Raw genomic sequence first — 25,378 nt, 5'->3', positions numbered from 1 at the left:
TGCTGATGTGGAGTTTGCTTGTCGTGCAGATGTGGAGTTAATTTGAGGAGCTTATTTGAAGTTTGCTTCTGTCTGTTTGCCTTCAAGGTCTGTACTCCGGCAGAATACATGATGAGAAGATCCCTTCCTGATGCAAGCTCCCCGACAGCTTCCATGTTCTCCAATTACCTCACTTTATAAAATAATTTATCTGATGAAAAGAGCTTCTTCTAAAATTCTTGTGCATTATACTTAAAAGAATGCGCATTCGGCGAAGAAATTCCACAAGTATTATGCAGTTACTGTAGGAATATTTGATTGTGGAATATTGCGTTTCACATTCAGTAAGTAAATTAGAGATGCACAAAGACAAATCGGCACTGTCGCTGATGCCGGGGGGAGTTGATGTGAATTCTTCTTTACTTTTTGCAAATTACTTTCAACAACTATGAGTCCATTGAATATAATTAAAGTTTACCATTCTTTTTCGAATTACGTAATTAGAACTTTAGTCACTACAATTTATTTAATAAAGATGAGACTCGTGTATGTCTTGCACACTGCCTTCAAATTGTGTCATTAATCAAGATGATGTACCCAAGTTTTATAGGAAACATACAGGGTTGAGTGCTGGCTCTATTAAGCATGAATAATTCTGATATATTTGGAAAATATGTCCATCGGAACATTATTTTTCTCCATTTTAATTGATAATCAACTTATCGAATCAATTGTTGACCTTACCTAGGAAATGAAGGGCAAAATTAAATTGGCTTCATCTCATCGAGCAGGATCCTATGAGTCATCTAGGCTGATGGTGATATAATAATCAGGAAAAGGATCATAATAATCATTTTCCTACATTTGGGAGGGAACACGATCGAGCTCATTCTTGCTCGACATGAGGTTAACAAGATGAGTATATTCGGTCAACTTTATTGTGATCTCAAGCCGAAGTTGACTCTTTGGGACCTGAAAGATGGTCACAAGGTGGCCGGCACTTCCAGCCGATCTGTAGCACCGCTGTTTTTGCAAGACCAGCAGAGTCTCAGCAGACCGGCAGAGAGTCCCAGCAGACCAGCAGAGTCTCAGCAGACCGGCAGAGAGTCCCAGCAGACCAGCAGAGAGTCTCAGCAGACCAGCAGAGAGTCCCAGCAGACCAGCAGAGAGTCTCGGCAGACCAGCCAAGAGCCTCGGCAGACCAGCCGAGTCTCGACACTTGTGTGGTCGTTTCAGGCACTTGATGCTCCATTTATGCATCTGAGCACGCAAGCCGCACGGAACTTGCAAAAATAACCTTTTTGTCGATCTTGTTTTTGTATTTTTCGTTTTATTTTATTCTTTTTTATATAAAATTTGTTTATTCTAAGCTTCATTAATCGCATAGTTAAATGATGCTATCTATTGAATTTGAAAATTCATTTGGATTAGTTTAGCTCAGAACATTTCCTTCATGAATATGGAAGCGAATTTTCTAATGGCTCATTGATAATAAAATTTATTTATCACCTGATGCTCTTCCAGACCAGACCTAATGTCTGGAAAACATTTCGGTAATATTGCATTGAATTGTACTGTGCATTTTATTAATCTATTATTTAAACGATAGTTTATGTAATGATCCTTGAATTCAGATAGAAGCTTTCTTACCTATAGGTACCTACCAAAAACTTATTTCTCCTTAAGTAAAAAGGCTGTTCGAATTGTTCCAAATTTGCGTCCAGCAAAATACTTGCGCACTTTATTGCAACATTGTTGCCTTATTTATTCGCAATAACATAGAATGCAAACAAAACCTGCGCGGGATCGGTTGAAGAGCAAAAAGTTATATTTTAACAATGCAAATTGCTTTCAACGACTTAAAGTCCTTTGAATGCAATTAAAGTTGACCATTATCTTTCGATTAACGTAATTAGAACTTTAATCACTTAGATTTATTTAATAAATATGGAAGCTGATATTTAGGATGATATGCGTGAATATTCTAAATTTTGAAAATATAACTACGATGAAAAGCTTTGCAGGGAAATAGAGATTTTTTCTATGTTTCAGTAGGAAAAATATGGTTCAGAATTATTCATTTTAAAAGTATTCCTTGCCCGCTCACAAATTTCTTGACTTTTGGTTAAGTCACGCGCTCAATCAATGTGCCCACTGCCTTTTTCTCCTGGTATATTATTTTTCTCTGCGTTTAATGTGTATATAGCTGCCATTTCATTTCAGTTTCTTATCCTCTTTAATTTTCTTCCACTGAGCGCGTTCCAGCAAGGAAAGTTTCTAGACGAGTCAGATTTTTAGTTTTTGCTCGCCGGAATGTTTACGAGTCGAGGACGGGAGAAACCGAGCCTAAGCCGCTCCATTTTGGGGGCGAAATTACGGTTGCTGCAGAGGGAGCCGACGTGCAGTCAGTGGACAACCGTACTTCATTGCACGTGATATAATTTCAAGTATGACTCCTTTTAAATTAAGTGTTTTTTCGCGAATTTTGTATAATAAGTTTTTGATCCTTTTCCGCTGAAATCAATCCATCTTTTTGCTGAAATTAATGTAAAATATAAGTTTTGATTATTTGTTTAATACTTCGTTGTTTAGCGAGTTTTCCATAGAAAACACTAATAATTGCATAACAATATTTGATTTCCAGCACGGAAGTTCATAATAGCCGCACACTCCAAAATTTTCTTTATACTTTAGTATGACCGTAAATTTCGTTAACGTTCAAGTTTGATTAATTTTCGATTGATTCGCGGGTAAATGTATACCCACGTGCTGTGCGACACGCTTGGCCGCATTGCGTTGCAGCGACAGCGGCCCGATGTGGGTCAACGGTTTCACTATATACAGCCGTGCGCTCACTGATTCGGTTTCACTGTCCGCCTCGTGCGCTCACTTGTTCATTCTCATTGTACAGCCGTGCGCTCACTGATTCGGTTTCACTATACAGCCGTGCGCTCACTTGTTCATTTTCACTGTACAGCTGTGCGCTCACTTGTTCATTTTCACTATACAGCCGTGCGCTCACTGGTTCATTCTCACTGTACAGCCGTGCGCTCACTGATTCGGTTTCACTATACAGCACACCTTGTATGCATTACATCTGCTACCTGCAAAATGGGCAGTCGGAATGACTATTCTTACTTTCCTGGATAATGTACAAACATGATTTTGGTCTGCAGCTCTTACGTAAAAGGTCAATGAAGTGACATATTTTGTTTCGTACTTCTCTTACATTGTCACCCTCAAGCATCACACCATTTCGGTTATAGCTACTAGTATTTATCACATATCCTGGTCCCACCTGGAGCTGTCTTAAGGCAGCTGTACTCGCGGGCAGTGAAAGCGTTCACGCGCCTTGCTTTTCTCTCCTTGTTGTGCTGGTCGCTGTTGGCACTTGGGCTCAGTTGCGAGTTTTTGCAGGCGCTACAATCTGCTGTTAGTACAGGCACAAGCCGCCGTAGACCTACTCAGATAAATGAGTGGGACTTTGGCCAAATAGCGATGCGGTTTCTGCGTTGTATGGGTCATCATGAACCAGTTTTGCCCCCTGTAATATTGGTCGTATTACTTCTATGTTTTATCTCTGTTCGTGTTGTGGGTAAGAAAGTGTAGCACCATTAGGACTATGGGACATTCATTTTTCTGAGTGAGGAGTTTTGTCTGCAGATCTTTTATTAGATTAACTAAGGGCAGAAGCGAGTAAATATTTTATTACGCAGGTTTCTTTTATCTTGTGCAATAGAATTTTTATTGGCATCTTTATGCTGATGGGTATCTTCGTTCAGTTTAACAATCTCCTCAGATTTGTTGAGAACATTTAATGTTTTGCAAAAATTTTTTTGAAAAACTATAATATTTTGCCAAAAATTCCGCCTCCATCTTTAAATTAAGGTTCCTATCGATCACTTTTCCATTTTGTTATTATCACTCATCTCCACTCTGCCAACTCTTACTATATTTTTTTCTTTCCGATCACTGCTCACGTTTGAGTTTAATTAATATCAAGATTTTCTACTAAAATTAAAAGGTCCGCTCCAGAAAGCCAGCGCTGCGATGCCTGGTATGTCCGGCCGAGGGTTCATTCGTTCTGCTTCAGTTGTGAAGGGAGGAAAAATACGCTGAGAAACGTAGACGCAATCCGCAGCAGCCGCGCCCCAACATCTGTTGTATAATTTAATTTGAGACTTTCTACTATCCTTCACATCTTGAACTGCGATCAAAGAAATTTTTACTTTTTTGATCTTATCTTCAAATTTTTGGAACTTAACGGGCGTGATCAAATTTCACTCCTCCATCTGCTGGCCAAGCCATATTACATGTTCCCGAGTGCCTTAATAACAATTAGTTGGTACATTCAAAAGAAAGTTTAAAGTTAAAAAGTGTGCAATCAAATGTTAGCCGATGCAAGTTTCACACCTAAAAGAACTTGGCAATAATTTTGATCGTGACACTTTTGTCCACTTTTTGATCGTGACAAGATCTTGTCAATGCGCATGCGCTCGCATGATTGGGTGAAAGTCCTGTTCGTCATTTCATGCTGCATTTTATGCCCCAAGGAGCCTTCCCTCACAAAGAACACAGGGTCACCAGCCATTCCATGCTCCCTAAAAAAAATTGCCGCCCAAGCACGTGAAAGCGGAACGCTGGCGATATGCCGCGTCACGGATATTCCAAGCCCGTTGTGGATGCCCGCCCTCGCCTCACGAACCCTTCCTGATTTGGGCGGCAACTTTTTCAGTTTTATTTATTTTACTGCCGCCGAGGGCAAGAGAAATCGTAGCAGTTCCAAAGCTTATAACGCTTGCCACAGAAAGTGAATATCTCAACTCATGTTGGAGTGCGAGGAAAAATTTTCTTTAATATGTTTAAATCACTTGAACAATTAATAATTGATTGATGTTTTTGTTCTCAATTGAGCGCTGGAAGCTGATATCGATCACGGAAGCTTGCTGCCTGGCGAAGGGTGACTATCATATAGTGCCGGTGCTTGCTTTGCTTGCCTCTTTGCCCGGAGTTGTGACGTGATCACTCACCAGCACACTGGTATCGCTGGGTGCTTCAATTTCTTGTCTTGAAATGCCTTATTCTAAACTTTATGTAATTTATTTCTTATTTAATCAATTTTTATTACTAGCATTTTTATAACTGGGTAGCTCGAAATCATCAGTCATTCATGGCCGTAAGATTCCAGAATGCATGAAATTACTTAATTTTTATCTGACTGCATAATTTTACGTTTTAATTGCCTTGAGTTTAAGTAAAAGTCTACCTAAACGACTAATGCAGTTCGTGTCTGTGCTACCCTCCAGCAAAGCGGTCAGGAAGCGAAGGGGAACTCATTACGTTTATCATGCAGACCCTGATTAGCCCGCGAGTGTGGGAACGGCTGGGCTGCGTTGCGTCATCGTCGCTTTAGGAAAATATAATCCATCTCTGGCGTTGATTATATGACGCTCAGGACGACTTCTAGGTGCCTGGGTATTACTTTTACCACGCAATCAAGAAGCAAGCGGCTTCCACCTCTGCTACGACGTTTGAAAAGCATTTAGGTTTGATCTCGAAAAGCATTTATTCTACCCAAAATTTCGAGTAGCAGTTTAACTCTTTAATGTGCGCTTACGGTTTCTGAAGGCATACATTTGCTATAAGAATAATTTCTTTCGTAATGTCATGGTTTGGAGCTCATTGAGCGCTGCTTATCAGTGCATTGTTTAACTTAATTGACTTGTTGTAGACAATCGCTACTCGTTTATGAAGAACTTTGAGCCACAAAGAACTAGAAAGGAAGCGCACACACAATCTCAGGAACCAATTACCGACGTGTGAGTGTGAATGCATCTGTGTTTATGTTTTGCTGCACGCTCCTCCTTAAATTATTTCTTATCGATATATAGAGGATCCTTCCAAACGCTAATCATGTATTGTTTGGTTTCAATTCCAATTCTCCTTTTTTAGGCCGCTGTATTTCCCTCTAGTGTTTTTTCCCTCTGACTGAATTGAGCATTGTTCTGCGTGACGAGACTGAAATGTTCGAGCCGGAAGGGCATCATATGCAGTGCGGGAGTCACTGAGGAAGACCTTCATTATCGCCTCATCCCAAGGCCGGTCCCTCCAAAGGGGGACGGTGTTTCAATACCTGCGCACGTTCTGGCTACTGGATGTATTTTTTGTGACCGTAGGCTACCGAACAGATGATTGGGAGCTGCGGTCGCTTGAACTTTTGGTTTCCTGTGTTATTAGAGGAATTCTCATATCCCACTGTATTAAACGTATTTTTCCTTACGATTAAGGCTATTTTACTTGGGTTAGAAATGTTCCTTGATGATCTATACAAAGGACACGTACAGAATGCTGTTTTTTGGCTGCGCTTACGACCTGCCTCGAATAACAGCCAAGAAAAAACATAGGCTTTGCTCGACGTTATAAACTTAGCGTCAGCGTCGTGGCTCCTCACCTCAAACCTTTTAATCGCAGGCGTCGTCTTTACGATCGCTTCATTTTAAGGAGAAAATGTTGGGTCTCGCTTTGAAAAAAAGGTAATCATCGAGCGTGCGGAGCCCGTAATCTTCCATCTTTGTGTTATCCGAGTTCTGCCGAAAGAAATGATGGTGTATAATCATCAAAAAATCGAGGAATGTATATTTTATTCATTTTATTAAACTTTTTGAAAAAGACCGTGGGGAACTTCGTGCTTGTGAACCAGCTTGCAGTTTACTTCAAGGATCCATAAGTTTCCGGATCAATTGGCATGTTTAACCCCTTTGCTTGAGTCGTTAACAGCCGACTCCATCGAACCTGCGTTCCCACCGAGCATAAGTGGACCCTGTAATTGAATTGAAATATTTTTTCTCTTCTACATTTTGTTCATCAGTGCCTGCTTGCTTGCTTGCTGGCCTTGACACTAGGCGGTCTGCACAACCCGTCTTAAATATTAATGTTCGTGGAGCCTGGTCAGGATAGAGGATCCCGCGTGCGTGCGATTTACCTATAGGCTTCAGTATATAATTCTTCTTATGACCCTGAAATGTTTTTCTGACTATAAACCACACTTCAACCACTAAATTTAAGTTATGATGCCGAACCTTCATAACGATTTTTTTTATATCTTGTTAGCATTTCTAAGAAACTGATTTATTTCCTCTATCAAGGGAATAATAAATTGGACATCCGCAGCTTAACCTTATAGACTCGGCAACATTTTAGTTCTCATGTCTGGCGCACATTTCCCACTCACACTGCGGTCCATGTTGCCAAATTATTATTCGTATTATATTACCATTCTTGAGTGGGCCATCTTCCACTTGCCGACGTGATCGTGTGAGTAAATCGTGAGAATTTATGAACACTTTGACCTTCCAGAAGACGCACGCAGGTTCAGGTAATGAGTCACGGTCCACATTGAGGCAAAAACTTTATTTACGCATAATCCAGTCGGACTTTTTGCCAGAGCAAAAGTTTACTTGAAATTCCTGATCGGCTGCTGGTGATTTCACGGTTATGCTGCCTTCAGGGCTGTATTGTGTGTAATGGTTTGATTATTTAAAAGTAAACTCCATGAATTTTTTCTAATATATTTCAGTCCGGTCTGTAAAATATTAAAAATATCCTCTAAAGAATATTTTATTAAAAAAATATTCCTCACATTGAATTTCATGCGATTATTATTATGTTTCCTGGAAGGCAAGTATACATGCCTTTTATTATGCCCAACTGCTAGCTATTTATTCGGTCCAGTAGCTATAATTTTTAGAGCAGCTGCATAGTTGCAGTCAAGAGGGTTTTTCTGCCAATTTTATTTGTCTGACGTCGAATGTGTTGCAGTCGTACAGCCATTTAACGTGGGCAATCAACCGAGGACGAGAAGTCAATTTTCCCACTCGTTTTTGTACTTAATTGTTTACCTATATTACCCCAATTAGTGATTTCCAGTTTACAGGGATGGTTTAATATTCAGCATTTTTCCCCAGTATAATCATAGTAAGGCATCGATTATTTATCTCTGTCCAGGGATATTCACGTCTATTTTGTACGATAATGAACTTGACGAATGAGTCGAGCTACTCTCAACAATACTTGTCTTACTCGTAATTATTCGTAGAGCCGTTGAGGTTATTGGGTAGAAGTCAGGGTCAGAGTAGAATCCGTTCGTATCTTCTACTCTTAATTCGGCGACTCCAATGCGCTGCAGGGACGAATCTCACGAATCCGTGACACGAAGCGAAGCAGCCTGCGATGTTTTTTTCTTTTCGTGTATTTGAGGTCGTGCTCGTCGTTGAGTTTTCCTTCTTCAAGGTCGACCGTATCTGCTCTCGCAGTATTTTTGAAGACTTCAATTTAGTTTTTTGTCTCTTTAGGTTTTGGAAGGTTTAGAATAGAGTTAACGAGCGACAAACATAAAACTTTTCAGAAAAAAGGCAATTGACATGGATTTCTCTACACTCTGAATGGCCGATCTATACGTACTCTCACTAGCCGTTTGTTCCAATGAGTTTAGACGTTCTATTTGTATGAGTAACTAACGCCTTGTATTGATTTTTCCCTGGGTATAATTTTTTTGCTAGCATGATATAAATGATTTTTGAAAATGCCATTACGATAAAACATAACCGTTGGACTCTTCACTTGACCTAACGCTTGGTATTACATAAAGATTTCATATTTTGTAACATTCGAAAAATATGAAAACCATCTAATATATCAAGCATGATTATTGATGAGTTGTGAGAGGTAGGATCGCAGTCTTCACTTGCGAGGAGGAGGCGTCTGAACCTTACTTGCCCGACTGGCTGCACTCCTGATGGCCTTGCACATGCAAGAGGCGCTCCGCTGGTGGTGGTTCTACCACTTTGGTGTTTGCTTGCGACCTCTTGATCTATTATAATTTTAATCTATCAGGTCCTGATGACTTATTCTTTTCGTGATGCGGTTTGTGAATTGCATTTTCTTGAAGCGAGTTGGCATGCTGTCGAGTCATGACTTTGAAGCCGAAATCCTTTGAAGGCAAATATGTGTGCTCGAAAAAATCAACCAACCAAACTCATATCCATCAATAAAGACGTGAGATTCTCAATAATATCACCCATTATTGATATAAAGCTACATTAATTTGTATCTATACTCCACGAACCACAAATACATAGAACTATTTAAGTTTGTGATGTCACACGCGGTCACTCTATGCTGGGGCAAAATCGTTCAGCTCGGTAAATTGGTACCTCTTCTGCAGTGCCCGGGGCAGACACGCTTCCCTTCACCCTCCAGTGCTGGACTCGCCTCAAGGTCGCCGCACTTTTTGTTATAATTGAGCCGCTGCACTCAAGCGTTTCATTTAACTGCCAGCTTGTGCCGCTGGCTTCAGAATTCTTCTGATGGCGGCTGAAATTCACTTGCTTACAAACTCAAAGCGTACTGTAACATGAGAGGGAAATCAGTGCCATGCTAAACCTGCCATCTAACCAAAATTTTTTTATGTCGTTCATTAACTACTGCCATTACTTTTATCCTAACAATACATTTTTTTGAGAAAGATATAATGGACATAACATTTCTTGTGGTGGAAATCAAACTAATCAACACGCAACCAATGTACAGATATTAGAAATTGGAGCCATCTTCTATCGAACTGAGAAATCTCCAACATCGTCATTGGCATATTATGACAATGTACGTATAATATAAATTAATTAAAAATAATAATAATAACAATATAGTGTTAGCATCTTTGAAGGGGCTATTTTGGTCTGTCGCAGATTCTTTTCTACCCGACCCCTTGCCGATTTCGACCAGAGTTCTTCAAACTATTCGCTAGTTTCGAACCTATAACTAGCTGCTTTAATATATGTGATCTTAACTACCGGTCGTCCTCTGACTTCAGAGACTAGGAATTCAACTTATACTCAGTACCTACTGCATTGCGAGCATATTGCTTTTTTGTATTTTGAAGTCTACGAGTGTTTTAGCCACCATTTGATATTACGTACTCAAAGAACTTCCATTTAAAAATATAGACTTGTATGTGGTTCTTCCAAATTTTATTCCCTCCCTAAGTTCATCTGCCTGTGGACTGCCTTAAGATGGTAGAACTTATGCTTTGCTGTGGCGGAACTTCGGCGTGAGATGCCTACAGATGAGCAGAAGATGGCAGAGTTCAGTTCTAATTAGTCACCTACAGGCGAGCTGATTATGGCAGAGTTCAGTTCTGCTTAGTCACCTACAGCCGAGCTGATTATGGCAGAGTTCAGTTCTGATTAGTCACCTACAGCCGAGCTGATTATGGCAGAGTTCAGTTCTGATTATTCACTTACCGCCGAGCTGATTATGGCAGAGTTCAGTTCTGATTAGTCACCTCAGAGGCGGAACAGGATAGTCGATGCGTGGGCAGAGCGCCAAGGAGTGGGCGGTCCACAAGGTCATCGGACCTTTTCTATCCTCAGATTTGTATCAGTGCACGGCTACTGTTTTCTTCTTAGTTTCATTGCTCAGTAATTTAGGAAAGTCTCTCAAGCAACTGTGCTACGGTAAATTACCTGAGAAAACGGAGTAAGATTAGCTACAATCGCTGCACATATTGTGAAACTGTTGCCGGGCCAGACGCGAACAAGTAGAGCATGGCTCCAGAATTCGGTAGCCTTGACGATGAAGGCGCGTTATCTTAACTCAAGCTCGCAAAAAATTCTCTGGTGATAAATATAGATAGATTATTGTCGGTATTTGCAAGTGTTCCCATTAAGCCTAGGCTCGTTTTTCTACTAGTACACGAGGGTTTATTAACTAAGTGTGAACATGTTTGTGGGTACCTACATGCAGCACTCCCAGAATGCCTGAGCTTCGAGGTCGTATAGGAGTGACGATGATGTAAAGTAAGTTATATCACGTTTCAAAGGCTCAATAAGCCGACAGAAGCTTATTGATCCTCGGATAATTTATTCTTCGTCCGGTATGCGAAAATAATCTATGAGGCAGGAAATTTGTGATCATCAAATAATTTATTCTTCATCCAGGGTGCGAAAATAATCTATAAGGCAGGAAATTTGGGATCTTCAAATAATTTATTCTTCGTTTCATATGTGTAAATCCATCAGGCAGAAAATTTGTGATCGTCCAATAATTTGTACTTCAATTCGGATTGTGGAAATCTCCGAGTCGCTTGGAGCCCGTGTAAGATTTATTTGGACTTCTCAAGCTAGTGCCACACGATATTCATGAATCAGGTTATCAGAACAAGAACTCGGGTGGAGTTTCAAGGTCCCTGATGAGTGTCGGAGTCTGCAGGAACCGTGTATGGCGGCTTGCATTTACACACCTGTCGGCAGATCAAGACAGCCTGTATAGGCGTATAATTTATGAACAGCGAATCCTGTACATTCACTGTACATTCGCATTCAATGTACTCTTTTTCTGACTTTTGACATTTTAACGAAAAGCAGCTTTTAGCTTTATACATATTCTCATAGGGCTATATTTTTTATATACAGCGTTGCATTATTCGTAATTTAATATTCTGTTTCTTTTTTCTTTCAGGTCTCTGCACAATACAACTTGGGACACGGTATACAAAGAGAAATTTTCTTCTTGAATTTAGAAGACGGATATTTCGGCTGTCAAGTGAACGAGTCGAAGGAGATCCTCCAGCTTTTTGAGTTATCCAAACTCTGTGATGGATCCCCGAACTGCTTCTTGGCTTCTGATGAAAACATACAAGAACTCAAATGCTCAAGTGAGTTAAATTGATATTAGTTAATTGAAAGAATTCTTAACAGAACTAATAAGTTAAAGCATGTCTCAAAATTTACTAAAAGACTGAGCTGCGTTTGTCTGCGTTCATTGATATGCAAACTTACTCTTAATGGGTTATAGACCATAAAATTAAATTGTCCATATTTCTGTTTATGAAAAATAGCGGAATATTCCTTGCTGGTCTATGTTCGCCGCCCACTTCTACATTGTACTCCAAATTCCATGTAATCATAACCCGGAAAAACTGGACATCTCGCATTGGGCGGTGGCTCCAAATTCTACTGTAACGCGTCCTTCACAGAGACGTCAAAATCGCTAAGCAAATATGCATGGTTTCAAAAAAATTTCACCTGAATTGATTGTTATTTATTGATATTTTTAAAACGACGTCGTATTTTGGAGATTGTGAATACAATTCATGATCGAGTGACTGATCATAGATCGTGAAAATATGTACAATTTTGGAGACACGTTGTTTTCAGTCAAGTTTGACAGACAGAGAGTAGAATTAAAATTAAGTCTAATTAAGTTACAAGTTTAATAAATGTTTCCGTACTACATATAATATACAAAAGGGATAACACACAATCTAGTATATTATTTTTGAGTAGATTTGATAGTGTTGAATATTTTACCAGTCATATAAGGATGAGCGAACGAGTCTCTCGAGAGCTGTGATGAAGTCAGGGCCCTGGTGGGCACTAGTTCACTAGTTGACCTCCGGCCGGCATGGCAGTTCCATATAAGCGCAGTCATGAAGGGTAACGAACTTTGTCAGACGCAGCGCCCCTCTGCTTGCAACCCTCGTATCTCATGCTTGCTGAGTCATGCCATTCCTCTCATCCTCGTACTTGCTGGGTCATGCCACCCCCAGTGCATTCCCTTCTTTCTTGCTGGGGCATGTCTTTCCCCTCACTTCCCCTTCGTGCCTGCTAGGTCATGCCTTTTCTTTTTCATTCCCTTGTTCTTACTGGGTCGCGTACTGTGTTGTGCTAGGTAGAAATTATTTTGACGATTACATCTGTATCATTTTTCAGTAACCAATAACAAAAATCTAAAATTTATAACAACCAATCTCATGTTATAGTTCAAACATACTTACTGTATTCATGTCATGTAAAGCTTAATTTTGATAGAAACGCCTGAAGCTGCTTACGCTCGAGGTATGTATGAGTTCGAGTGAATGTATAACGAAAATCGTCCACTTATTCGGCTGTGGTCATGACTGCGTGCGCGAGAAAGCTACGAAGAAAGCAAAAGTGTCGGCTTCGGTAAGGCTGACGAGGCGCCTATACTTGAGATCGTGTCGCTCACGCGTCACTCGCCGGTCATCGCTGTGCCGCCGTAACTTCGTATCATCGTAACGTTGGTTAAGATATCATTAAGAGTTAGGTTGTTATAGTCACCTACGAGTTAACGATAAGCTTCGCACATGACTAGCTACTTGTGATCTCATTAAGCCTCGGTTTGTTACACTTCCGACGAGTTATGGAGAAGTTTCTTTTGTTACTAGCCACTTGTGATCTCATTAAGCCTTATGTTGTTATACTTACCTACGAGTTAACGAAAAGCTTCGTATATTACAGTATTACTAGCTACTTATGATCTCATTAAGCCTCAGGTTGTTCTGCTTAACGAGATAAGGAGAAGTTTCTTATATTACCAGCTGCTTTTCGTCCCTTACCGGTTTAGTGAGATGCCAAGTGGAATATGTCGGAAAACAATTATAATTCTGAGGTTTGCTTTAAGCTGAACAAGCGATGTGTTATCCTGACCGCTTATGATTTTGTACCGGAACGGTAAGAGTTTATGGACCATGCATTTGAAATTTATTTATTGTTCTTGCTCAACTGTACGGGATTTTTTACAGCGGCTGTAGCTACGATTTTCGAAACTCCCGCAAAAACTTGTTACCTGTTCTAGTGTGAATGAATCTTGCTGCTATCTATTTTCTGCTGGTCTCTGGCAATCTTTGCCTGCTACTTCGTACGCCTTGACCGAGTTTGGTGGCGGCGCTTGAAAAAAATTTCAAACTTATGGCACGATGGCCGAATTCTCAATCTGCCAGATACTTGAATCTTTTCGAGAAACTGAAATTTAATAATGATACGGTCTTCAGAATAAAAAATAAAAATACCTTTAACATTTACCCATTGAATTAAACTCTTTTTTCAAGTTATTTGTGATTATCCATTAAAGCACAGAATGATGACCCCGTTCCAAACTTCGGAATGATCCACTTCTTCACAGTCAGTTCCACATGAGCATGGATAAAGGCATGCAGTTTCGTAACAAGCATAATATACGTATGCTAAAAGCGCTCAGAGCTCCGGCAGACGCAACCCCAATGGTGTAATATGCAGCGGTCTTGTCTGCGGAAGTGAAGTGAAAACTCTAAAGGTGGGGGCAGAAACGAGGCCAACGCAGCCCGAACAATGCAGATCCAGCAAGCAACTCTCACTGCTTATGATATAGAGCTTGTCTGCATGTTGAGTCGTGCGACTACTTCGATGGCCATGCCGCCATGCAGGAACCTGGGCCACTTTCTTTCTCTTCGGAGTAGCTTTGAGTGGCAGGAGAAATGTTTCAGGATCAAATAGATAGCTGTAGTAGAGCCTTTCAAACTAGAGTTCGATGCAAGGTAGAGCAGGAATTGAAAATTTATTAGATTAAATTACTTGAAATCTGAAAGCGTTTATTGTTGAAATCTATGCTTCCTTTTTGTAGGAAGAAATAGGCCCGCGTCCAAATCTGTCCTATCAGCTTATGTGTATCTCTAAGCAAATCTTTTTAAATTCTGCTATTCATAGAAACGAATTTCGGTACAATTGCATAATATTAAATAATTTATTCAATTCTTGAGTCTGGTATGATGTCAAAGATATTGCAAATGCCTTGCAATTGCAAGAAAAGTTTCGCAATTAATGCTGTAGCAATAGTGCGATGAATTGAACAGAATATGATGTACTCTATATTATAACTCCCAACACCATTGATATATTGAATGAGAAATTAAGATACTAATTCCATGGATGCATAACACAAAACGCTCCGAAAATTATAAAAACTTGTATAATTACGCTCCTATTCCAAAGTTTGTATATGCAATTTACCCTTGATTTCTCTTGACGATGACATGGGAGCTTACTAGCAACGCCATGAGAGCTAATATATCTCTTAACGGATCATGTACAGAAGCCTTGCGTTAGGGAATACAGTAAACGTAAGATTACCGTGCTTTGGATTATCTCACCGACTGTTGCTAGTAATTACCCTCTCTTGGAAAAAAAACTAAAAAATTTAATATAAAACTTAATTTTGTTGCCTAATCGACATTTTTCATCGACTACTTACTTTGTACATGCAACTCTACATTGGAAAATAAATGTGTCATATTGTCAAAATAATATGGCTGTTAAGAATCCTGTTTGAGGATTAAGGGTTGTTTGGCAAACAGTAACGAAGACACGGTTTCGTGGGATAGCACTTATTTACCGGTTTCTGAAACAATATTGAATATACCTAGTATAGGGAACACGTCTAAATAATGACATAATCACAGTTCGTATTCCAAATAAAATAAATTTACTCTAAAAAATTACTGAAAATCAATCCTTACAAAATTACTGGATCTGGCGTGTAACCATCTCAGCTGGCGGACGAACCATAAATGAGTTTGCGGATACAAATAAATTTTTTCTCTGGAATAATCGACCTACAATAAATGAAGATGCTTTAAACAAACGCTTTACGTACGTACGGTAGTACTGATAGGCCATTTAGCCGAGTGTAATTGGATCTGCATGACCCACACCAGGGCAAGAAGTGAATCGCTTTTTGGACAAAGTCTCGCCCATTTCTCTTAGTGTATTGGCATTAAGTAAGCGAATTTCACTGTAAAGCTCAATCTCATGGCCTTATTGCTCGCTCAACGTCTTGCCATTATTTGAAGAAATGTAAGGCTAATATTGCCCATTATAGGTCCTTCAGCGCAGCATGTATTTCTACCTAGAATATAGTGACAGCTCCTCACGCTATCCTGCCTTGAATATAATGACGGTACCTCACGCTATTACTGTTTACTGCTCTATTGCCCCCGCGTGATATTTGAGTGCACTACAGCGCTGCCAGTTGAGTAGCTAACTCCTGAACAACAATGAATAAGTTGGGTGAATATTCGCCCTGCTTTTCCGTGATCTCAAAAGTTCGTTAATAATAACCTGCCTATTTTACGACGGACACTCTTTGATTTACCATGGGACCTCTTGTAACTGTAATAAATTGGATTGTTCATGCCAAAAATATGACTTGAATTGCTCAAAGCTCAATGCAGACATCGATTTTGTGTTTTTTTTTATCACAGTTGAAATTTGTTATGGCATTGCACTTGTTCTATCCTGTGTAACAAGTTCTTCTCAAGCGCATACTTTACTTATAAATACGTATTAGTTTATTAATTTTTAATATGATGATAACTTCAGATATCTCAGCCAGATTATTAATTCTCTGTTATTTACTTGTTTCAGATGACTGCCCCTACACTCAGGGATATCAGTGTGTAAATGGAGCGTGTCTGCAGGGCAACTGTCACTGCAATGACGGCTTCGGCGGTTGCGGGTGCGAAACTCCCGGTGAGTGCTTTTATTCACTTTCTTTTATCAAATTATACAACCAAGGAAAATTATAAGGATGTTATAAATTTTCTTATAGTTCATCCACCATACATTCGAAGTAAACATGCTATGTAATTGTGAGTAAATTTTTGTGTGCTATGGAAGAATTGGAAAAATGTTTTGAAACAACCGATTTTGACCTCAACCCTAGTGTAATTGGAGCTCCTTTTACATATTACAAAATTATTGGCGCTCTGTCGACTGCAGTCTTACTAACTCAATTAATTACCGTACAGCATATGGTCCATGAATAACTTTAATACATAATAAATTTTTCCAGCCCAGTCGGAAGGTAGGGACCTTAGCCTCAGTAAGTTAACAATTAATACAATCATAATCAATTGTGGTCAAAATCATCAGCAAGATAGTTAACCGCTGAAATTTTTTTCAATTCAAAACAATCATCAACCTCGTTTTAAACACGCACATATTGGCGCGAAATTGTTTCGTTCCGCTTAAGGCTTACATCTCCGAACCGCTTGCGCTTCCACGAAAATTAATTTATGAACACAATTTAGGTTTAGACGTAACAGAACAGAACCTCAATCTGAGTTTAGAAGGAACAGAACCGTTTATTGGCTCCCATGAAGTAGGGGGCCCTGCGGCCATCTTGAGTGTGGCATCCACGTCATTATTTCGGTTCTTTCATTACGCAGCGAAGATGATGTAGGCGGCAACCGCGCCTCAGACGTACCACAAGAGAACGTTATCATTTCTGTTAACGTATTATCCGTATTACCGCATTATCATTCTATGTTATCGTCTTACCGATGCCGGGGTTGAGGCTGCTAGAGTTCCTTTTAGATTTAAGTTAAGATTTATTGAAGATAACAGGATTTGGCGATTGATTTAGGGGTGAAAACATTTGAAAAAGACTGATTCAAAAAAATTGGGTAATATTGAGAATAGCTGGGACATTGTTAATATAAGTCAGATATTGTGAAATGAGCGCACGAACCCATGCAAAATTTAGATGTTAGATTTTTCTCGCTTAAATGTAGCGCGAGCGTTAAGAGTGAACTTTTTTGAAAGATGTAATCATCGAGGTTATTTAACGTTAAATTTATAATCAACTTTTTAAAACAATATTCAATTGAGATTGAATTGTATGTTAGTCTGCCAGAAAAATTCTTTGATTTACCGGTTCAAAGTGCTCTTTCGTTCTTCATAAGTGTGTTATGAGCTGTCACATTAATTGCATCTAATGTCGTGCGTGGTATCATGTGTCGTGCGTCGCATGATATTTTACTACAAAAAGCAGTCTTAACGACGTTTTATGGGCGCTGCCTTCGCTTCGCTGCCTACACTAAGACCTAAGCTAGTGACGCACGTCACACTCAAGAGCTGAGTCATGATAAATCTCTTATATTAGTCCATTTACTGATTTTTTCCATGGACAAGTCATAGTAATTTTATTCTCTAGCTACTGCAATATTTATGCTTCGTTGTAGAGAAATGATCGCATTAATTTTACGCTAAAATTCATATTCTTGTTTTGGGAATCAAAGATAAGTGGGACAAAAGTTGATGCTGGCAGCTGAGTTTCACGAAAAGGCACGTTGAATCAATTAATTAAATCCATTAGCCAGAGCCAAGTACTTGCGGACGACGAGCTTGTAGATTTTCGAGTGCAATTCCGTTCCATTTGAGAGCGCATAGCATAACTGTACTGGGCTATTGACGCAGCTCCGCTTCAGAAGCTCTGCTCCTCATACACGCTCTGCTCATCTTCTTTATCGCTGCTAAATGTTAAGAGATATTCTGAGGAAAATCCCGTAGTGCACACGATTAGCAGCACCTCGACAGCCGTAACCTACGTGCACGGTCACACTTTGTTGGGTGCGATTCAAAGTCTTGGTGAGTAAACACTACTTAGGTACCGTGGAATCTGTTTGTGGGGAAGAAAAATATATAAGTAATGTTGACTACCTAAGTTGGTGTTGAGCCTTGTATACGGGAAGCTGCTCTTGCCTGCAGCTGCTCCAAGGTAATGGCCATGACACGCCCCATGTCACCGCAGCGAAGAAGCGGTCCTGCTGGTTAAGGCGCTCAGGTCACGGAGGTTCAACGGAGAACCCACAACTCGGGGCTCAGGATACCGATCATTGTTCCTCCGGTCACGACTGCCCAATCTTACCTCGCCGACGTTTATGACAAATATCAAAACTATTTGACAACAAGCGCTCTCTGTCAGCTCTTGAATTACTGGTTAACCGTACCATCATTTTTAATCATCGGTCTCATCGATACTTTTGCTTGTTTGTGTGGACCATCTCCTTGTCTCACGAACCTTGTTTCTGTTGCAGACGAGAACGAGTGCAAGTACCGTCCGTGTGACGTGTTCGCCTCGTGCACCAACACGCTGGGGTCCTACTTCTGCACCTGCTTCCCGGGATACACGGGGGATGGCGCCACGTGTCAGGGTGAGCTCACAAAATCATATTTTACTTTGTCCAATTCTCTAATTTTTCTCTAAATTAATCCTAATTGACAATAACGTCATCATATTTATAGTTTTCTTTAATGAATCATATTATTGAATTTTGTGGTTGTTTCTATTGAAAAAAAGTGCTCTCAAAATATTCCAAATGATCTGTCTCTTTTCTTATTACAATTTCCGTTGGAAATGATATCTCTCATTGAAAATTAGTTTAACAGTAATATTTCCTGTTAATACTTTTGTTGGGACTCGCGCTTAATCATGCGTGACAGTCACGATTATATTTGTTACGGCGTGAGGTGTGGTCTGCACACGTGGGATTTCTTAGCTCCCCGCTAACTGTACTCGTAACTGCACGTCTCAATAACTCCCCCCGCTACGCGCGCATCAGCGATGCTGCGCACTCACTTACGCTCCCCTCATCCGTGAATCCTGGCCATTTGCGCCGACTCTTTGCCAGCGGAGGAAAGAAGCAAAGCATTATGTGTGTCTGACGATCAATTTGCCAAAGATGTTTACATTTGAACCAAGTTGCATGAGGATTTGATCCGAGTTGCATGAGAGAGCACTAAGTTTTGTCGACTCATCGTGAACTAACGAGAGGATAAAGAGCGATCAAGAAGAAAATTTTCTCAGGTCACAAAATTCGTGGGATTTTCCTCCGGCTTTCCAAAAACTGTAAACTTCTGTACACTAATTGGTTAAAAATTATGGTAATGCCACGATTTAGTAGCTGTGTACGGATACTGAAGCGATTCTTTCATCAAAGTTTTCCGATGAATATTTACTGAACGTTGTTTATAAAGTTCCGTTCACAGCTGCTTTGAAACCTTAAGGCATGTAGCGCACACTGGAATAACTGTATATTTCGACGAATAAGTGTATTTTTTTACCCTAATGGCGTCCGTTACCGTAAGAACTAGCTAAGAAATTAACGGATGAACGCATTTCTTAATCGGTTCGCCGATCTCGCAAGATCGTAATGGATTTTCAAAAATATTCTACCAGTAAGCTGAGAACGGCGCGCTTAGATGAGCGTGAAATTAACTGTTCTTCTTATTTTCTTTGCAATCGATGTCCAGCATGCATGACTTTCTTGGTCAGCGCCAACCGCATACTTTGCGCTGGAATCTTTCTTCCTTGACAGCATTACTCAAATCTGCTGGTTCCATGATTTATGTCATATTCGTTTCTTACAATTTCTGTTCGTTAACGGTCTATTTCTGATCGCCAATAGAATAGAAATATCGGCACTGACCAAAATAGGCGGCCCTTTGCCTGTTGCCGATTCTTGTACTTTTGCTGACTTGATTCCACAAGAGATCCTGCCCTCTGAACCCGATCTATCCATAACTGACGATTGTTTGAGATGATGAGAGTTATGAGATAATGACGGAGATGCTGTCGTATCCTGATTTTATGTGCGGATGTCATCTGGCAGACGTCAGCAAATTATCCGTTGTGGAGAAAAACCTAAGCCTTACTCTAGGGAGCAGTTGCAGTCAAAAGTTTGCAGTGTAATGGGTTCAGTGCTCCTCAACTTCATCATCTTTCCTGTGCCCGGACCGAGGACCGTTGCAGTCAAAAGTTTGCAGTGTAATGGGTTCAGTGCTCCTCAACTTCATCATCTTTCCTGTGCCCTAGCTGCTCCGCGGGAGGAAGTTCGTGGTTGCCAAGAATGGCTTCTCGCACAACGGAGCGACAATAAAAAATTGAGCTCGAGATCACGGAGAGCGTTGAGATATGATGCTGGCGTGCAATCAAACTAGATTATAAGCTTCTGGTGTGAGTATTGTTGCGTTAAATTGCGTAATTTTTCGGGTTTTGATTGGCGCTGTTGTACTGTAAGTGCAATTCTACCATATACTGATACTGAAATAAAATAATAATTTATTTTATCACTAACACCAAACAATTAATTTCAGGACTTGAATCACAGCTAAGACAAATCGCAATTGTCGAAATATTTCCATAGATGCCACCGCGTTGTGTTACTTGTTGGCTCCTTAACTTCTTAACCAACCTGATCGACTTGCAGCCTACGCCTGCTAACCTGCAAGCATAAGGTTTCTGTTGCCATGCTATTTACGCTTGATAACCATCAAACATGAGGCATTCTGTTGCCGTACAACTAACCCTTGCTAACCTGCAAACATAAGGTTTCTCTTGCATTATAATTTACGCTTGATAACCTGCAAACCTGAGGCATTCTGTTGCCGTGAACCTAACCCTTGCTAACCTGCAAACGCAAAGCCTCCTGTTGTCGTGCAACCTGCACTTGCTAAACGGCAAACACAAAAGGCTTCCTGTTGGCTGGCAACCTGCAATGCTCAGGTCTCCCGTTTAGGACCAGGGTTCGTGTCTGAACACCTATGATTGTTGAACATTCTGGCCAGGAGCCGTGACCTTAGCAAGAGCTTATAATAATACTTTACGCTCATTCTACCTTACTTTAGCCAATTCATATACCGGATTCTCGTGTCGTAGTATTCACCATCGTGGCATTGTTACTTTTTCAACTTCCTATGCAAATTGATACAAGAATTGTAAAATTTGATCTCAAGCAACGCTTCCTGTGGCACTAATGACTGGCAGTTATGTTGAACCTTAATAGGAACTCCAATTCGAATTCTAATTCAATTATTGTAATGATAATTTAACTTTAACTCAACAACTCAGTCGACATTGCATTTTATCTGCAACAAAATCCTGGTCGCAACGGGGAATAAAACTCGTCTCCTGGCATGTGATGACGTATAAGCTCAGCCGTGCACACTTGTTTTAGAATAGAAGTGTCGGCACTGAAGAAATAGGCCTATGGCCTGTTGCCAATTCTTGCTTTTTTGTGACTTGATTCACAAGGGTTTTTATTTAAAGAAATGCAAAGCCACGTACACTAAAACTACATAGACGAGATAGACCTTGCATTTACTTTTCGTTTATATGAGCATCCCAATGTTGAATTTCGGTGAGTCCCTGCACTGTTGAGTTTCTCGAGTCACGCGGGTTATCGACAATGATCCTGCATGTTCGACACGACCGACCATCAACGAATCCACAGATAATCAGAACCTGAGGTTTTGTGTTGCAGCCTCTAATGAAAATCAATATCCAGTCGAAAGCTAATAACTAACCCCACGTCACGGCAGCCATTTGTCTCTACTATTTTTAATTAGTATTAATTCTAGAATACTGCGCCATAGATGCACTGTAACATAGTATAAGTGCAGAATTGACGTTCGCGCTTATTTTAAGTTCGATCTCTGGAATGCATGTGTGTCAATTGTCCAAAAAGTATCAAATACCTACATTTGAAATAAAAAATGATCGATAGTGTGTATTTTCATGAACATATATGCGCATAAAAGTTAATAAAATTGAAACCTCATCACATTAAAATCGAAACAGCAGACATGTGTCTGGGTCTCGCAGACGCCACGAGTTCTCACGAGGCACATAAGGCACTGAAACTTTCCTTTCTTTTGCAAGCCGGTTATGCGCTCTGCTCTGCCCGCTCAGCTTATGAAGCTCGTACAATGGAATTCAGAATCTGAACCAAGTACTTGCATGATTGCTTTCACGTTCAGATGTTTCAAACGTTCTCTTCCGGGACACAAGCTGTTCACAAATCTAGAGAAGAAAACAATCTATACAGATGATTCAGTTATCGGTAAAATTTTCAACCGTCTTGTAACAGTATACGTAAATTGCTTATTAGACATCATAGTATCTAATAAAAATATTGTGTATAATATATATCGTAGAGTGTGTTTGGTAACTGTTTCTTCAAGACCTATGACATTGCATTTTTATTTGTCATTATTATTCATCTCATTATTATTCATTTCATTCCTATTCTTCTCAGTATTATTCATGTCATTCTCATTCAGCTCATTCTCGCTCATTTGCGTGAAGACGAACGCGTTTAGCGAGGTCGCAAGTTGATATCTCACGATCCTGGGCCTATACTTTCAAAAAAAGTTAAGAGATCGTAAGTTTATCAGCCAATCAATCATTGACGGCCTTTCAAGCAAATTGGTCTTTTCAGGACAATAACTTACACAAATCAGCCTCTGTAATTTCCTTTCCGTAACTAATTTTTAATTTTAGATTATATTTTAAGTGTAATTACGACGTTTAATTACGTTGTTGGGGCGTGTGACAGATGAGGGCGGATCTTCCTGGACACCATTTACCGAGTCTGCGTTAATTGCTTTCACTTGAAATAACGGCATTTATCTTTTATTTCACTCACTGAATGCCATTCAGTTCTCCGTTACATTGCAAGCAATTGCGAAGCTTGCCGTTTGGGAGGAGCCGTTAATTGTTGCTTGCGTCGGAGCCTAGTTTGATTCCCTGTTGGCGTTCAGTACAGTGCAGGCAGAGCTTCATTTGATTCATTTTCTTCTTTATGAGCCTGAATTACTGGTGTATGACCATCAAGTCATATCGGCAGATGTTGATTAATGATCATTCATCACTGGCACTGGGCTATTATGCTGCCTGAAATAACTCAGTATGCAAATTTTGCATCCGTAAAGATTGCTAAAGTGGAAAAAAACTTTCGTATTCAATACTCGTGCGAATTTTTTTCCTGAAATCAACTCCGAGTTCCATACTTGATCACGTGGCACGAAAATTGACAGCATGAACACGCCAGACGAAGAACAGATGTTCCTCGAGCACCCGGGCCTGCATGGCGACTCTTTGTGTCGGGCGTCCCCTCGTGTCGGGCGTCCCCTCGTGTCGGGCGTACCCTCGTGTCGGGTGTCCCCTCGTGTCGGATTTCCCCTCGTGTCGGGTATTCCCTCGTGTCGGGTGACCCCTCGTGGCGGGCGTCCCCTCGTGTCGGGCGTCCCGTCGTGTCGGGCGTCCCCTCGTGTCGGGCATCCAAACATATCGTGTGTCCCTTCGTGTCCCCTGTAAATATTCTGAGCGTCTTCCATGGTCAGGTGGGACATAAGGGCGGCGATCTCGTGACGGAAAAACGGAACTCCCTCGTCACGAATCTGACCGCCGTCCATTTTTTTCATTAACGGTCAGTAACTGATCCCGAAGACGACATCTATGCAGGATATGCGATAACGAGTTAAATATTTCGCTGTTAATAAAGTTTTTAATAATTCTTAGGGGATGGCATCATCATTTACTCAATGTTTTAATCATCTTAAATATGGTTATGATGCGCGGCGCTCAAGCTCAGCCAGTCTGGATGATCGCGAGACACGGCGCTCTGCAGCGCGCGGAGGTCAACGTCTCCGCGACGCGCTGCTCAACGGCTGAGTTGAACCCTGCCTCCCCCCTCCCTTCTACTCTCTTCCCCCTCCCCCTTCCTCCTACTCTCTTCCCCCTCTTCTCTTGCTCCCTCTTCTCTTGCTCCCCCATCTTCTGTGGTCCTTTCCTGGCTCAGGTACTTTTTTGGCAGGTCGTCTGCTTTCTCTCATCAATTATCTCGTGCCTTATGCGCATACCTCCATCGACAGTGTATGACATTTATTAAACATGCGCGGTTGTTTAGATCCGTGTCATGATTTCTCTATTTATTAACTGTGAGCATCTATGCCTGTGAGCGTCCATGCAATATGTTGTATGCTCGCAACTTGTGCACTGCCACGCGAAACTTTCGCTGCTTCAATTCACAAGACCTCACATTAAATTTATTTAAATCCGCCTCATTAATTTCCCCCGTATTATAAGCTTAAGCTTTAAGAGTCAAGCATCCTGCTTGCGCTCTCATTGGTGTTGCGTGTTGGGCTGGCGGTTGCCCGCGTTTGACTTTACCACCACAACAATAGGCGCTCGTTGCGCTGCGTACAGCCTTCAAGTTCATGACTGGCGTCTGAATGCATCCATCCACTATTGCTGCACCGAGTCTGCCGTCACCTGACGCAGTAGTAACAAAGTGATGCGTATTGAAGATCTAGATAACGTCTAGTGTGGAGGAATGTACTTCAGAAAATTATCAACTTTGGGGAATCATTGCTCTTGTTCCTCATGTTTCTTTGTTGTGTTAGTGCTAGGCGAACGTACGAAGACACTCAGTTTTTTTCGTTGAGATTTCGTCTTTGTGCATGGGTATTTCATTGCTTGTTGACGTTTCCTTTCTATATTTTGTTGACATTCGCATACTGCTTTACCGTTTGGTACATCTTTCTTCGCATTTTACGTTCGTCAATCATTGTTATCTTATATAGAGACCTAATGCAAGGCATTTTCTTAACTGAAATTTATGTCCTGAGAATTTTCAAAACTTTTTAAATGCGGCGTATCACCGCTTGCTGTTTTTTTCTCTGGGTGAAGACTAGACTTCCTTGTTAAGATACAGTTTACGTGGCGCTCTTCATCAGCACATTACAGGGAGCGAAAGCATGCTCACCCTCACCCTCACCCCCAAGCAATGCTCACCCTCACCCCCAAGCAATGCTCACCCTCACCCCAAGCCATGCTTCTTCTCACCTCAACTCATATTCACCTTCACCCTCACCCCAAGCCGTGCTCACCCTCACCCCAAGCCGTGTTTCTCCTCAACTCATATTCGCCCTCACCCCAAGCA

At 40.7% G+C, this 25,378-nt stretch overlaps 1 protein-coding gene across 1 annotated transcript in view; it reads left to right on the top strand.

Annotated features, from left to right (window-relative positions):
• Nucleotides 1-894: 894 nt before the first annotated feature.
• The window catches only part of LOC108675675 (fibrillin-1), a 36,550-nt gene continuing 12,066 nt past the window's right edge, over nt 895-25,378 (top strand). The window contains exons 1-5 of the mRNA XM_047883096.1: nt 895-1,215; nt 11,497-11,692; nt 16,239-16,343; nt 18,072-18,242; nt 18,692-18,808. Coding sequence (XP_047739052.1) covers nt 895-1,215; nt 11,497-11,692; nt 16,239-16,343; nt 18,072-18,242; nt 18,692-18,808 — 910 coding nt within the window. The remainder of the gene's footprint in view (nt 1,216-11,496; nt 11,693-16,238; nt 16,344-18,071; nt 18,243-18,691; nt 18,809-25,378) is intronic.

The sequence above is a fragment of the Hyalella azteca genome, unplaced genomic scaffold, assembly GCF_000764305.2.
Source record: "Hyalella azteca isolate HAZT.00-mixed unplaced genomic scaffold, Hazt_2.0.2 contig12009, whole genome shotgun sequence".
Classification (NCBI taxonomy): Eukaryota; Metazoa; Arthropoda; class Malacostraca; order Amphipoda; family Hyalellidae; genus Hyalella; species Hyalella azteca.
The sequence above is the reverse complement of the archived record's forward strand: the minus strand, read 5'-3'. Positions and strand labels throughout refer to the sequence as shown.